The 13,917-nt window shown below is 35.8% G+C and overlaps 1 protein-coding gene across 3 annotated transcripts; it reads left to right on the top strand.

Annotated features, from left to right (window-relative positions):
- Positions 1–228: 228 nt before the first annotated feature.
- Positions 229–13,907, top strand: LOC116766790 (fatty-acid amide hydrolase 2-A-like). 3 transcript variants are annotated; one of them, XM_032656889.2, is made up of 12 exons: positions 229–356; positions 663–696; positions 3,857–3,893; positions 8,908–9,076; positions 9,953–10,178; positions 10,304–10,521; positions 11,195–11,306; positions 12,005–12,183; positions 12,486–12,605; positions 12,868–12,969; positions 13,026–13,193; positions 13,310–13,907. In XM_032656889.2, exons 4-12 carry the CDS (start codon positions 8,909–8,911, stop codon positions 13,574–13,576), a joined length of 1,560 nt encoding a protein of 519 aa, XP_032512780.2. In that variant the 5' UTR covers positions 229–356; positions 663–696; positions 3,857–3,893; position 8,908; the 3' UTR covers positions 13,577–13,907. The 3 variants fall into 3 exon arrangements, with proteins under 3 accessions (XP_032512780.2, XP_032512781.2, XP_061377582.1); XM_032656890.2 differs by lacking the exons at positions 229–356; positions 663–696; positions 3,857–3,893 and adding an exon at positions 4,854–4,990; XM_061521598.1 differs by lacking the exons at positions 229–356; positions 663–696; positions 3,857–3,893; positions 8,908–9,076 and adding an exon at positions 9,735–9,876.
- Positions 13,908–13,917: the final 10 nt, after the last annotated feature.

Genomic DNA, 13,917 nt, shown 5'->3' with positions numbered 1-13,917 from the left:
ATCCGATTCTAATTTTGCACTAATTTATACGAAAATATCTATTATAAATTAGTAATATAAAAAGTGAATATATAATTTTTGAATATATATTTTTTTAATTAGTCGTCTGTTATAACATTGAGAATATGACGTTTTAACTAAAATATAGAGGTTAACATTTCTTTGACATCTGTAGCGCGGTTCAATGTCAAAGTCAGTTGAGTACAGGTTGAATGTCAAGAGCGAAAAGTTTGTTTCGTGTTATTAAATTCTCTTTCCGATGATAACGTCTGACAAGTGGGAAGAAGCACAAAAAATGTTTTAGAGTGTACATTTAACGCTTAACGTATAACCCCGCGCAGCGTCCACTTGCACAGGTGAGATCGATTGTCTACAGGTTCGTTGCCCTTTTCAGTCAGTGTTATTGATGTCCTAGATGTGAATTGTTATCGAAAAATAAACAAACTGATTAATAGTGTTCGTTAATATTAAATCGTGTTTGCGAATGGAAGCAAATAACAGAAATATATCACAACTTGTTGAGTGTAAACATACTCTAGTGTAATGAAAACATTATATGTACTTTTAACTCGATCTCAGAATCGACTGTGTGAATTATTTTTGACGTAAGAACTAAATAACGAAGATAATTATAAATTGTTATATACCTTGTTATATTTCAGATTCAAATTCACGACGAGTTTAATCAATAAATATGTAAGTAAATAATATTAATGTTTTTCACAATTCTCCGACTACGACGAGGTGTCTAAAAGTATTGATAATAATTTTTTTTTTTCTAAATACTCTCCCTACATGTCCATCAATATATTTGTTGAAGCTTTTTTTTTCAAAACTAAAACTTTCCTTAGAAAAATCTTTGTCTTTTGATTCACCTTATCTACGGCGTAATCAACGGCGTAATGTGAAAAAAAAATATCCCCGAAAGTTTTTTTTTAAATAATATCTGTGCAGTTAGAGCCTTATTAATGTTTTTTTTTTCATCTAAAGAGGCGTCATAATTCCTAATAATTTTCCCTATGAACTTATACCCCACATTCTGCCAATTCCACAGTAGAGAAGCCTGCTTGGCAGAGAAGGTTTACTTCCATGTACTTGTTTATGTGATGTGGATCACGATATATATGTAGATATATGTATTGGAGATTGGTTACGTCGGAAAAGACGAAAAACGTCACATATTTTCATGACGCTCTCGGACTTTTTAAAACATTACTCTGAAACTGCGACCTTTTCGTATTCTTCTAATAATGATCTTCTTGATCATTCTTCTTCTTCTTGTTCCCTTCACAAGAACTCTTTGAATACTACCATATGATAAATTTGCGCCCTCACTTATACATGGTGTTCAAAACACTTCCGTTTCCTAGTTCTTGCTTCGTGTTCAAGTACAAGACAAAGACTCAGGGCTCTGTTTATCACCAGGAGAGCTGCCTCTGCAACGGTCCCATGTTGTTACATTAAAAATGAATGTATCCTAAGCAAACTGATGAACTTTATTGTTTTCCACTCATCTTGTATAAACATCAAAATCCATTTATATTATGACGAGTACTATAAGTACCTAATTATCATAACTTTTGGATCACCTCTCGTTACGGTTACTAATTTTTCTTCTAAATTAATTAATGCCCGCTTATTAGTCCAGTCATTTAAGCTTAAATTAGGTAAGAATCTCGGAATTCGAGATACCCAGCTGTAAGTCTGTAAATACTTGTATATTGACACCCTAAAAGTTGTCTCAAAACCTACATATGGTAGGGTGTAAGCAACTATTGAATTTCAAGGTCAAAGGTCACAAAAATCGCCTTTTTACGCTTTTTTTTGGAAATATCTCATTTCCTATGGGTTTTTTGCTATTTGTATTTATTATCAATATTATAGAATACAAAATTCTCTACAAATTTTGTTTAAATTTTTTTTTTATACGGTGAACCGTTTTCGAGATAAAGGGCGGAGAGCGCGCGGTCACAGCATCGCTTCAGGTCAACCGGTGCCTTCGGTCGAAAACGCGCCATATATAGTTAATGAACTATCAATAAATCAATGATTATAAATATTTGTAAATTTTTATTAACTATTATATTATATTTTATCATTTTTTTCCTAACTTATTATTTTTATCCAGTATTAATTTATTTAACAACACTTACCTGCCCATGTAATTGCAGAATTGTTAATGAAAATATAGGAATTATATTTGAATTTTAATCTAATTAATATTTATAACTTCTTAGACGATGAAAAAAAAAACAAATAATTTAAATGAAACTAGTATTATTCGGATATATTACGCGGTTTTTATTATTTAAAAACTACATAATCCTAGTTTCATTTAAATGAATAAAACTCGCGAAAATCTTAGATCTCAAAAAAAATATATATTATGAATTAATCTTTTTATTAAAGAATATCATTGAATACATTTATTTTTATTGAAAGTAAAGAAATAGAATAAAGGGTACAAAAACTACAATTTATAATTTTAATCATCTTCTTCCTCTTCATCGTCGTCTTCTGGCTGCTGGTAAATTTCAAACTGGTCTTCATTATCGTCTTCATCGACATTTGTCTCAAGCTCTTCCATGATTTCGGGGTGAAAGGTTCCATCTTCGTTAATGTCGCTCTGATATGGTAGAGCATTGAGACCAGCTTGCCCATTACATTGGCCACAAGATAAAGAGCATTGCAAGCCCACTTTCCTGCATCCGCATCGCGAACCACAGCCACTCTTGCAGTTGCAGAAAATTGTATTTAACAAATCATCTGGAGCAGGTGGTAAAATTGTCATAATAGGCTCCAGAAAATCGTTTCGCATTGCCCAACCCCATACCTGGGGTTCCAAATCATGTCCTAACCAAGTTTGAACTTGATAATATGCACGGTTGAAATGTTGAGGAGCAGCTGCACTTGTTGGTGGAATATTTGAAAGCTGCACAGGTTCATTAAGTTCTGTAGACTTGACGTAATGCATATAACGAAGATGATCGAGACTTTTCACAGATTTCGGAGCATTACAGACTGCCAATAAGGTTTGGGTTCCACTCTCTAATAATCTCTGGGCCGAACAATTTTCTCCCTCAAATGCTGCAGCTAGTTCATCCAAATTTGTCAGTTTCTCAAAAACTTTTAAAAATGATTTTTTTCCCTTTTTAAAAAGCGCAGAAGTTGTGTCACAGCCACTTAATGCGTGCAGAAATAAAATTTAGTAAACGGTTATCAGTATTATTGAAAAGATATAGATTTAATTCATGAAGAAAATGATAAAATATAGTATAATAGTTAATAAAAATTGACAAATATTTATAACCATTGATTTATCGATAGTTCATTAACTATATATGGCGCGTTTTCGACCGGAGGCACCGGTTGACCTGAAGTGATGCTGTGACCGCGGGCTCTCCGCCCTCTATCTCGAAAACGGTTCACCGTATGAAAAAATTTTTTAAACAAAATTTGTAGAGAATTTTGTATTCTACAATATTGATAATAAATACAAATAGCAAAAAACCCATAGGAAATGAGATATTTCCAAAAAAAGCGCAAAAAACCGATTTTAGTGACCTTTGACCTTGAAATTTAATAGTTGCTTACACCCTACCATATGTAGGTTTTGAGACAACGTTTAGGGTGTCAATATACAAGTATTTACAGACTTACAGCTGGGTATCTCGAATTAAGAGGTGAACATACTATAATGACTGGACTATATTAACTTGTTTACTGTCAAGAGATGATTGTAAATTATTTTTTAATTTACGTACTTGAATACCATAATTTCCACTCCGATATTCATCTTACCATATCACGTCTATTTCTATAATATTTTTAAATCGTTTTTATTTATTTCAAACAGGGTATCGTCAATGCATCATCGTCTTCATTTTTGTTCTGTAAGTTTATTTTTTTAATTTTATTTTTTGTTTTATAAGTTCATCGTATACCAAACCAAACACTTAATTTACTAAACTTATGTAATTACTTCATTTTTTTCAATCTGTCTTGTGGTACATCGCTTTATAAAATTATCAACAGATCAAAAATGATATATTACATAAAGAGACTATTGCTGACCTAATTGATTTCAGCGCGTCGTATAAAGGGAGGTCGTTTACTGAAATACGGACGTAATTACGTTAAACGCACAGTAAATTTAATTTAACTTGATTACGGTCGAACGAAATGTAGCAAGGAATAGATACAATTAAAAAATTTAGGAGAAATTAAATTGGAAATGATATTTTTATTCATATTTACCCATAACCCATATACGTATTTAAAAACTCAATTAAAAAATATCCGTGAATTATTTTCTATATTTTCTTTACATTTAAAATTTTAATAACTGCTGTGTATTGTATACAACTAAGTGGGATTAAACCCGTCTATCCTAAGCCGGCTTAAAGCCTGATAGATTTTTAGGCGCTCTGTAAAATATACTGCATTTGGTACAGACGTTTTAGTTTGCCTAATTTTCTGATGGCCGCTCTATTAAAAAACAATTAACGTTTTATTATAATAATTGATTTTATTATATATTAATAGGTACGTTATTCAAATTCATAATATTTTAAATTTGATCACTTTATTCAAGATAAAAAATCTCTGTACCTACTGAATACAGTATGTAGGTACTTTCATTCAATAGTAAAAATATTCTAAGTTTAATTTATTTCAGAATCTTATCATCTAATTATAATAAATATCATTTAAATTAATGTTCTAATTTTATTTTGGCTTTTTTGTCTCACACCTAGTAAATATGGTCACATATTTTTGAATACTTTTCTTATGTGCCAGGAAATGGAATTGTTATATGTATTTTTTATGTTTAAAATATATTTTCGTGATTGCGACCTCGTACTGTGCAAACGCTTGTCCATCACATAATGCTAGCTGGAGCAGTATGAGGTGCGACACGAACGCGTCAACACTCGGTTATATACAAGTTATGTGAACAGTAACGACTGCGACAATTTCATTATTACAAGTAAGTATTGTACCAAAATAATATCTTTGTTATACAGCGATGTCATATTATTTATTTCATACATACCATATTTGTATTAAATAATGCTAGCGGCTTTCATACTAAATCAGGAACAATAGTCTGTCGGTAGAAACATACATATTATATATAATTATCAATAGAAATTATAAGAAATGTTCTGTGAATACTTAAATTATTTTTATATGAAAACGTTCCTCTGTATTATGTTGTTTTAACGTTTTAAAATCTGTGTTGCGAGTTTTTTAAAAGTGGGTGTTAAACGCGGGAAGTTGTCCGTTACTGAACGGGATATAGCAATAATCTGCTACATATATAAAAAGATTCATAACATGTAATTTTCGATAGAAATACTTTAAGAAAACATCCACAACGTAATAAATAATACTGATTTCTACAGACTTGTAAGATGATACGAACTAAAACCAAATATTAATTCGCGTATTCTAAAGAGGGAAAAAATTACTTTAATCCTTAGCTGTTACAAACACTACGAGTAGAATCTAATTCCAGAGAGAAAAAAACTAACACAGCATGCGTTTGTTAATAATTAAATGTAGTAAAGATGACATGCACAGGAATAAACATGAATAAATACATTTATAAAGATACATCTAGAAATAACGCGTTTGTTATTGTGAAAATCTTAGTTACTTTTTGGCAAGATCATATCTACATCTATGTAGCGGACATTGTTATGTTTGTTTTGTTGCTCAGTGTTCAGGATACATACCAAAACTTAAACCTCAACATTAAAAATCTCACGTCAAATGTTAGCGTCATCTAGCCTAGCAAATACCCTAGAAAAGAAACAACACAAACAAAAGACCCAGAGCTCTCACTAAGACTTGTGTAACCAGTAAAGGCTGATCTTTTCTCTCCAACCCGACCACACGACAAAGATCGAAGGCCTCTCGCGAGATAGTGCAAGACCTTTCACCTATTATCGCTGCATGTCACACTAGAGTTGACGAAGATTTAAAAACTGCAAGTTATCAACAGTTTGTCTTGGTTGCAAGCTAACATACAAATTAAATGTTGGCCTCTATCTCTTGAAACGTCAAACTCAGTACATAACTAGAGGAAAGCGGATAAGCAGTCTTATCCCTTAAACCATAAAAAGAGCAAGTTTTAATTAAACACGTAGACGGAACGAGTATTATCTGTAGACACTATTCAGCAGTCATCTAGTACTGGAGCTGTGTAAGGCTTCAGCACGAGAAAAAACATCAAATACTTGGCACGGTAATGCGATTTATGAAAACACGCTTAAAGTAATATTTTCGTTACATTCACACTGGACATTTTAATGTTGAAGGACAATGAATATATATTTTTTTATATAGAGATGCTCATCATCTCGTTCACGAGGAATCCTGTGATAATGTTTGCAAACAGAAGGACAACACTCACTACATACGAATACGTCGCGAACTGTTACGAGTTGAGACTTGATGTTTATTGAATTCATTGTCACAGCTGTGTTAAAATGATAAACTAATAGTGTAATATTTATCTAAAGTATAAAACCGTTTAAGAACATTCGATTGGGTAGTTTCCTGTTCACAATATATTAAAAAGAAACGAAGAAAATTTAGTTTATGTCAGATTCTTAAGGTTCTGTAAACGGTTGTTCCGCTCAATTGAATAAAACGAACACTAGTATGTCAGCCTCAAATTTGTTTGAATTTAGTAATAATTTGACTTAACCGAAATTAACAGAACGGTTTTATATCTTGCGGTAAATAAGTAAATAAAAATATATAGCACAAATATTCACAATATAATGAAAAATAGTGTATTCAAACACATTCCTTCCTTAAGAACCTCAAAGAACGTCGAAGTTTGAACTTTTACCTACATTTTATCGTAATAATTAAAAATCCTTTCATTTACAAAATTTTTGTTCATATTTATATAAATGTATATTTTTAGGGACAACCAAAAATCAGCAGCGACATGTTTATGCAAGTTATGTCTCCCACGAGTAACTATTACCTTAAGAGTAACATTAGCCTTTATTGTATCGCGTTTTGTTTCGTTTTAATGCTAAATCTAGACATATAAATATCAAAGTCCGGCTCTTGATCACATATCCTTAAAAACATGTATTTAAATTTTCTGTCACATATACTTAATTGATTATAAAAAAGAATACAATTATGATAATGAGATCGAAGATTTTCGCGAGTATTCATTTGAATGAAACTAATATTTTTCAAATTTTACGGTTACTTTGCAGCAACCGCGGTCACGGGCAGACGAGATAGTTGCTGAAACGTCAGGAGTATGGAGTTTTTAAAATAATTAAATACGCGTAGTAATGCGAAAAATATTAGTTTCATTTACATTTTTCATGTGAAAAAATCACGTTCGTTTTAATATTATCTAAGCTATACTATTATCAATTTTTTATTTTCATCTTAATTTTTTGAATAGGCTTGTTTGTGATGGTATTTCAAAGAGGCGATCAGTTTGCATCCAAGGCGACACAATATAGGGTAATATTAGTATTTAACATCTCGCACACGTCTGGCTGCAGGTGACCTCAACATCCCACACTCAACCTAATAGAGTGAGCACAGACGATCACGATACTATTATTTTATCTCATACCAAACATTTAACTAATAAAAAAAACTATTATTGTTTTGTATTTAATGTTTTCTTGATTAAACCGATTCGATTTTTATTAAACAAACATGAGATATCAAAAATAGTTGGAGGATTTAGTGATTTAAATAAATATCTTTGGAGGATTTTTACCTTCTCTATAGCAAGAGCAGAATAACTCATTCTGATACACCGACCGAGGTTTGAGGAAGTATGAAATAAATTGAAGCAACGCAAACCGTGTAGTGTACACAGGAACATTGGCGATATTTGCACAGAGAGCTTTGAACATGTAACGCTGACATCATTGTTTGCTGCGACGCGAACACACGCACTTGATAATAGTTTTAATATTACGAGTAAATTGTATATGTTGTTATTGTTACTTAGTTTATTATTGAGTTTAGCATTTAATAATTTTAAAAGGAAAGAAAACAAACGCTCATTCCGTCAAAGTGTCATTTAGATTGTTGGACGTGACAGCAATTACATTAAGTAGCTACCTTAATGAACGTAGCTCTCCGATTATTGAAATGTACAGTAACTATATAGTGATATACATGCACGAAATTAGAATTAATGTTTGTTTACATTTTTTATCTCGTTTCGTTGAACTTAGGGCAACTACACTTATTTGAATGTATTTGAGATAAATTACTATTTTCTATAGGTATCTACTTTGAAGCCACTTTTATGGTCAAGTTTGGTAAAAAAAACTCTTTAAATCCCTATATAATATACTTTAAACATCCAGCTTTATCTGACATCTTCCATTAACCGATAGCTTTACGATTGATTCATTACAAACAATTCAGTACAATTTTAACACAAGCTTTTGACATAGTTTATATATGTACATGTATTACAAATAGGAGTAGGTCAGAATAGATTCTTAAAGAACTCATATGATTTCAGATATCGATAAAAGTCTTCTGATTCCTTCGATTTAAGTATATTGCTATTAAATTATTCACAACCCTTAATACCACGAGTGATTTGATACATATTTTTATTAAGGATAAGGTCAAAGATTTTTTAATGACAGAACACTCGTATTTGCGTTTGCGTTTGCTATTTTGAGAAGCCACACCTGTATCATTCTTATAATTGAATATGGAATTCTATTTTATACTATATTTTTGAGGCTAAAACATGTTTCGGTTTTTTGGTTCAGTACATATTAATGTGGAAGAAGAAATAGTAGACATAGGTTGCAATAATCTGCTGTCTAATAATTGTGATATTATTTTTGTATCTGGATTAATAGCTGTCGTTTTCGCCCTCAGAATGGAGGTAGGAGTTTGGATAGTTGGCGTGTTATTAAGGGTCCTGTGCTTCATCACGGCTCCGTTTTTCTGGCTGCGAACCCGCAAGGAGCAGAGAGTGCCTCCGATCAAGGACCCACTGCTTATGAAAAGCGCGACAAAGTTGGCCGCTGAAATACGTAACGGGGAGGTGAGTTGATAAATAGTCTTAATATTGAGATGCGTTGGTTTAAAAGCTCTAAACGTCAGAAGAGGAGTTAGAAAAATTTTATGACTTTTGTTAGAACCAACAACATCCGAGCCGATGTTCTCACTGAGCTGCGTACCGTGTCACACGAGAGGCCGTTTTTTAATATACGTTTACATTTAATAAAGTTACAAATGCTATACAAGGCTAAATAGAAAAAACAAATTAATGACATTCCGTTGAGTGTGTTATAAGGGCTAGACATCTTAAGCAATAACAAAATTTGGCAAGTCGATCGAAAATGTACTTGGGTAGCTTCTTGTCGTTTATCGTGTACATGTGACGAATAGAGTGCAATGTTATTTAGATAAATAGCAGCTAAATTAACTTCAGCTCTGTGACTTCTTTTTCTTAATGGCCTCCCACAACCCTCCTATATAATCTGCGAGTTTAAATGTCTTTTAAAGGCATTTTTCCTAGAGGTAATTGGTACGACTTGTTTTTTTTTTTCTTTCTGTCATGTTGCTTATTGACGCAGATATTTTAATGAATGCCTCCAATAATCTTGGCTAGAAATCCTTAAACATATCTTGCAACGTACGTCGATAGACTCATAAGTATTTTGAGCGACTGGAGATTTAAAATAAACAGTCGTGCTAACTAGTTACACAGTGATACACAAGGAAACTTAGAATTGAAAGTGTTTATTCAGTGAACATCTCCGCAATACACTTATTTGTGTAGTTTCTCAAAGTTTAACTGAATACGTAATTAACCCCTCCTTTAAAGTGTTTACCAGTTAGGTTGCACTTTTTGTTGGACAGATCTTAATATTTTTAATTGTAAAAAAAATTCTTATCACAATCTTCTCATTGACAGTTGACTAGTGAAAATCTAGTGTCGAGATACGTATTGAGGATACAAGAAGTCAATCCGTACATCAATGCCGTGGTCGAAGATCGTTTCCAAGCCGCTATGGAGGAGGCGAGGGATGTTGATAGGAAGATATCCGAGGCTCGAGGAAGAGGGGACCTGGACAAGTTGGTAGCTGACAAACCATTGCTCGGTGTACCTTTCACTGTTAAGGAAAGTTGCTCACTCGCCGGTAAGTTTTATATTAATTGCTTAATGTTTAATAAAAAAAATTTTTGCTCTCTTCAATGATTCATAACAGCCATTTCTACCCTGGTTTCCTCTGGGCATGTCTACTTTAAACCACATATACTACAGGTATGTCCAACTCCGTGGGTTGCTTGGAGTTTTTGGGTCGTCGGGCGTTAACAGACGGCGGGGGTGTGAGTCGCGTGCGGGCCGCGGGTGGAATCCCCCTGCTGGTGTCAGCGACCCCTGAACTGTGTCTGGGCTGGGAGACGACCAGCTTACTGCGAGGGCACACCAACAACCCCTACGGCCTCGCGAGGACGCCGGGAGGATCTTCAGGAGGGGAGGTGGGAAAGATGATTATTGTCTTTCAAGTTTGTGAGGATGTATGGATGTTTGTTGCGCTTTTAGACAAAATTTGAGATAAAGCTAATATTGATTTGAAGAAACTAATTTACAAACGTTCAGAATAACATTATAATGTCTTACAAACTGTAAAAAGGTTGAGTTATACTTATGATGCGAAGTAGGGGGTAAAGAATATAATCATTTGGGTTGAAAGTCTAGTGTCTTGTTCTAAGTAAAAAAAAAAACGAATGCGAAAATTAATATTCATCAAACAGTAAATTATATGTCTGATTCTTTAGCAGCGCTAACAGATCTTGCCTTTGTAGCAAATACTTTTATTGTCCATCGACTCTTGATGATTGGAATAAGCCAGGAACAATGTGTAGGTCCGCGTGTCACTGTGACTACTCTTCGTCGATCGATTTCTAAATCGATCGGTGTTTGTGTTTGTGTATCAGCCTGTATATAACACACGTTATTCACACATGTTGTATATTCATGACATTTAGAGCTATAAATTAAATACTTTGTCTTTCCTTTAAACAAGTACTCAAAACATCTGGTCCTTTCGGGACTTTCATATCTCAATTAAAGCTAGTCTGGACATGTCACGTGACGTCATATCATATGATATAACATATCCCCGCTCCTCACGAGCTCTCCTTTCTCCAGGCGGCGTTAGTATCGTCGGGAGCGTCTGTCATATCAGTGTCGTCGGACATCGCCGGCTCCATCAGGATACCCGCAGCTTTCTGCGGTCTCTATGGACACAAACCCACGCCAGGTATCACGAGGAAAGCGCACGCACGCACACACGCACGCACGCACGCACACACGCACACACGCACACAGACAGCAATACACCATAATAATAATCAGATCTAACTCTTTCGCGAGTATTCATTCAAATGTAACTAATATTTTCGGATTACTACGCGTTATTTTATTAGTTTATAAATTCCATAGCCCCGAAGTATCGGTCGCGGGGATCGGATACGGATATAAAAATAATAAAATTCCGCGTAATAATCCGAAAATATTAGTTACATTTGAATACACCATAATAATATGTTAACTTTACATATAACAACGAAATATACAATAACTAAAATATAACGTATGATATAAAGTATTAAGTGTTAATACATACATACAGTCTATTGATATAAACCATATTCGCAACAAAACATGTTGTTGACTTCCACACTATGGCGGTGATATAATGCCTCATAATAAGAACTTTTTGAGACCCGCCAGTAAGTGTTACGTAAAAACAAACTATTTGAAGCCACTGTGTATTTTATTCAGAATTTTCCTTGAGATATTTGCAAAAAAACGATCGGCTTATTTGATTAAATGACTCAAGTTAACAAACACTGCTTCATAAATGTTCACAACAATAGTATCGTTTATAGAAAATGACTGTTTATGACGTAATATCCTCTACGTTTTCTTTGTATTTTCCAACTTTATTATTTCCAGGTATAATTCCAATCTCCGGTCACATTCCGACTCTCCAGGACGAGCAATACGCTCGTTTCTTGACCGTGGGTCCCATCACTCGTTACTCCGAGGACCTGCCGCTGATGATGAAGGTGTTGGCGGGGGACAGGGCGCACGAATTGGATCTCGACACGCCAGTCGCCTTACACGAGTTAAAGGTGACCCAGACTCAGTAGACCCAGGGCTACAGGTTTCATCTCAGCTTCGACCACGTTTGCTCTTTCACACACTTTTTATTTAATCTCCTCGTGATTATAAACCGTACCTTAGTCTCATATGTTTGCTGGAGCGCTCGCATCGACCCACATCGAACCACGGAATCACGGGTCTAACTTATTTTGACAGATTTTTTTCATCAACATCCGCGTTACCTCGCTTATAATCAATGACAGTCGATGTATGCAGGGAATCTTCTGTCATTCTTGCTCCGTCGGGACAGTACCTCCATGTATGTCTTCAGGTGTACTTCATGACGGAGGCGTCTCGCTCCGTGGCGTTCTCGCCGGTGGAGCTGAGCATCCAGCGAGCGATCTTGGCGGCCGTGCAGCACCTGCAGAGCCGCGGCGCCACCGTCTGTGAGGTTCGCGTCGGCCGGACTCCTTTGTTCCTATGACACCCGCATCACTTCTTTTATGATAACTCCGCATATCGTTCCGTTACAAAGTAACATCGCTTCTGTATTAAATTTCTTTGACAAAGAAAATGAAGGCAATGAATGTAATGATTTAATTAATATTATATTTTTATCTATTTGTGTTCCGCCTTGAACACAACCCGACCTCCTGCCGCGAGCCGACCCTCAGGGTTGAAGCTCTGTACCTTTTCTCTCCGTTTACTTTCAGGACAAGTTCAACGACTTCGAGGACGCGGTCGAGATGTCGGCGTCGGTGTTCTTCTCGATGAAAGACATTCCCAACATGTTGCAGGACCCGGCCAACCCTAAGGTACGTTTTAAAGGACCTCTGTTGTGGGATGGGTGTCACATAACGTGATGTTGCAGCGCGAGAAGAACCTGATACTTGAAACTTTGAAGACGTTACTCGGCTCGGGGTCGAGGACTTTGCAGGCGCTCGGCTTCGAGGTTCTGAAGAGGAAGAGGCTGTTCGTACCCAAAGAGAAGGTCCCCCACTACATAGAGAGGACTGACAGACTGAGAGAAACGATGGAGGTGAGAGCTCGACTTATACTGGACGCGATAGCTTTACAAACACACCGAACTGAGAATGATTTGAAATTAAAATGAAACACTAACTTATCTGATCGCACGTCCTTGTCCGTGGGCAGCGCGCCCTGGGCTGTTCCGGCGTGTTCCTGTTCCCGAGTCACTCGTGTTCGTGTCACGCCCACGGCGGCGTGTTCGTAAAGGCGGCGGGCGTTGTGTACACGATGCCGTTCAACGCGCTGGGTCTCCCGGCTACGTCGGTCCCGATCCCGGGCCCCGGGCCTCGGCCCGTCGCCGTGCAGGTGGTGGCGGGCCCGGGACAGGATCGGCTCTGCCTGGCGGTCGCCCGGGAGTTGGAGAACAAGTTCGGTGGCTGGACTCCCCCTTAACTAAGCATGTCCCGCGACCTGGCCTCCCCGCTGTACAGACGTCTCTCCCTGTGATCGTATCTGTGTACATCGTATGTGTCTCTACAGTCTCGTCACTTCCCTAGCCACATTCTCTGCTGTGAGTGAGGGTGTCTGCCGTGTATCCTCGTCTCAGTCGCTGTACGTTTATGTAAATACTCGGTTAGCTAATATTTTTGTAAGGTGTTTTACACGGATGTTATACTACTATTCTCCGACGCGCTCTCCGCCCGGACGAGCCGCTGTCACTGAACTGTCTTTTGGAATGTGTTTGTAACATACAATGTTCTTAATAAATAAATGTACTGATGAATATTTGTTTG

This window comes from Danaus plexippus, chromosome 10, assembly GCF_018135715.1.
Source record: "Danaus plexippus chromosome 10, MEX_DaPlex, whole genome shotgun sequence".
In the NCBI taxonomy this organism is placed as follows: Eukaryota; Metazoa; Arthropoda; class Insecta; order Lepidoptera; family Nymphalidae; genus Danaus; species Danaus plexippus.
This window is presented reverse-complemented; position numbering and strand designations above follow the sequence as displayed.

What these genes read in the sequence shown, in the direction of transcription:
- LOC116766790 (XM_032656889.2), top strand. Translation starts at nt 8,909, where the DNA reads ATGGAGGTAGGAGTTTGGATAGTTGGCGTGTTATTAAGGGTCCTGTGC. An exon ending in CTGAAATACGTAACGGGGAG is followed by an intron (nt 9,077 to 9,952) that starts GTGAGTTGATAA and finishes TCTCATTGACAG; the next exon opens with TTGACTAGTGAAAATCTAGT. An exon ending in GGAAAGTTGCTCACTCGCCG is followed by an intron (nt 10,179 to 10,303) that starts GTAAGTTTTATA and finishes CATATACTACAG; the next exon opens with GTATGTCCAACTCCGTGGGT.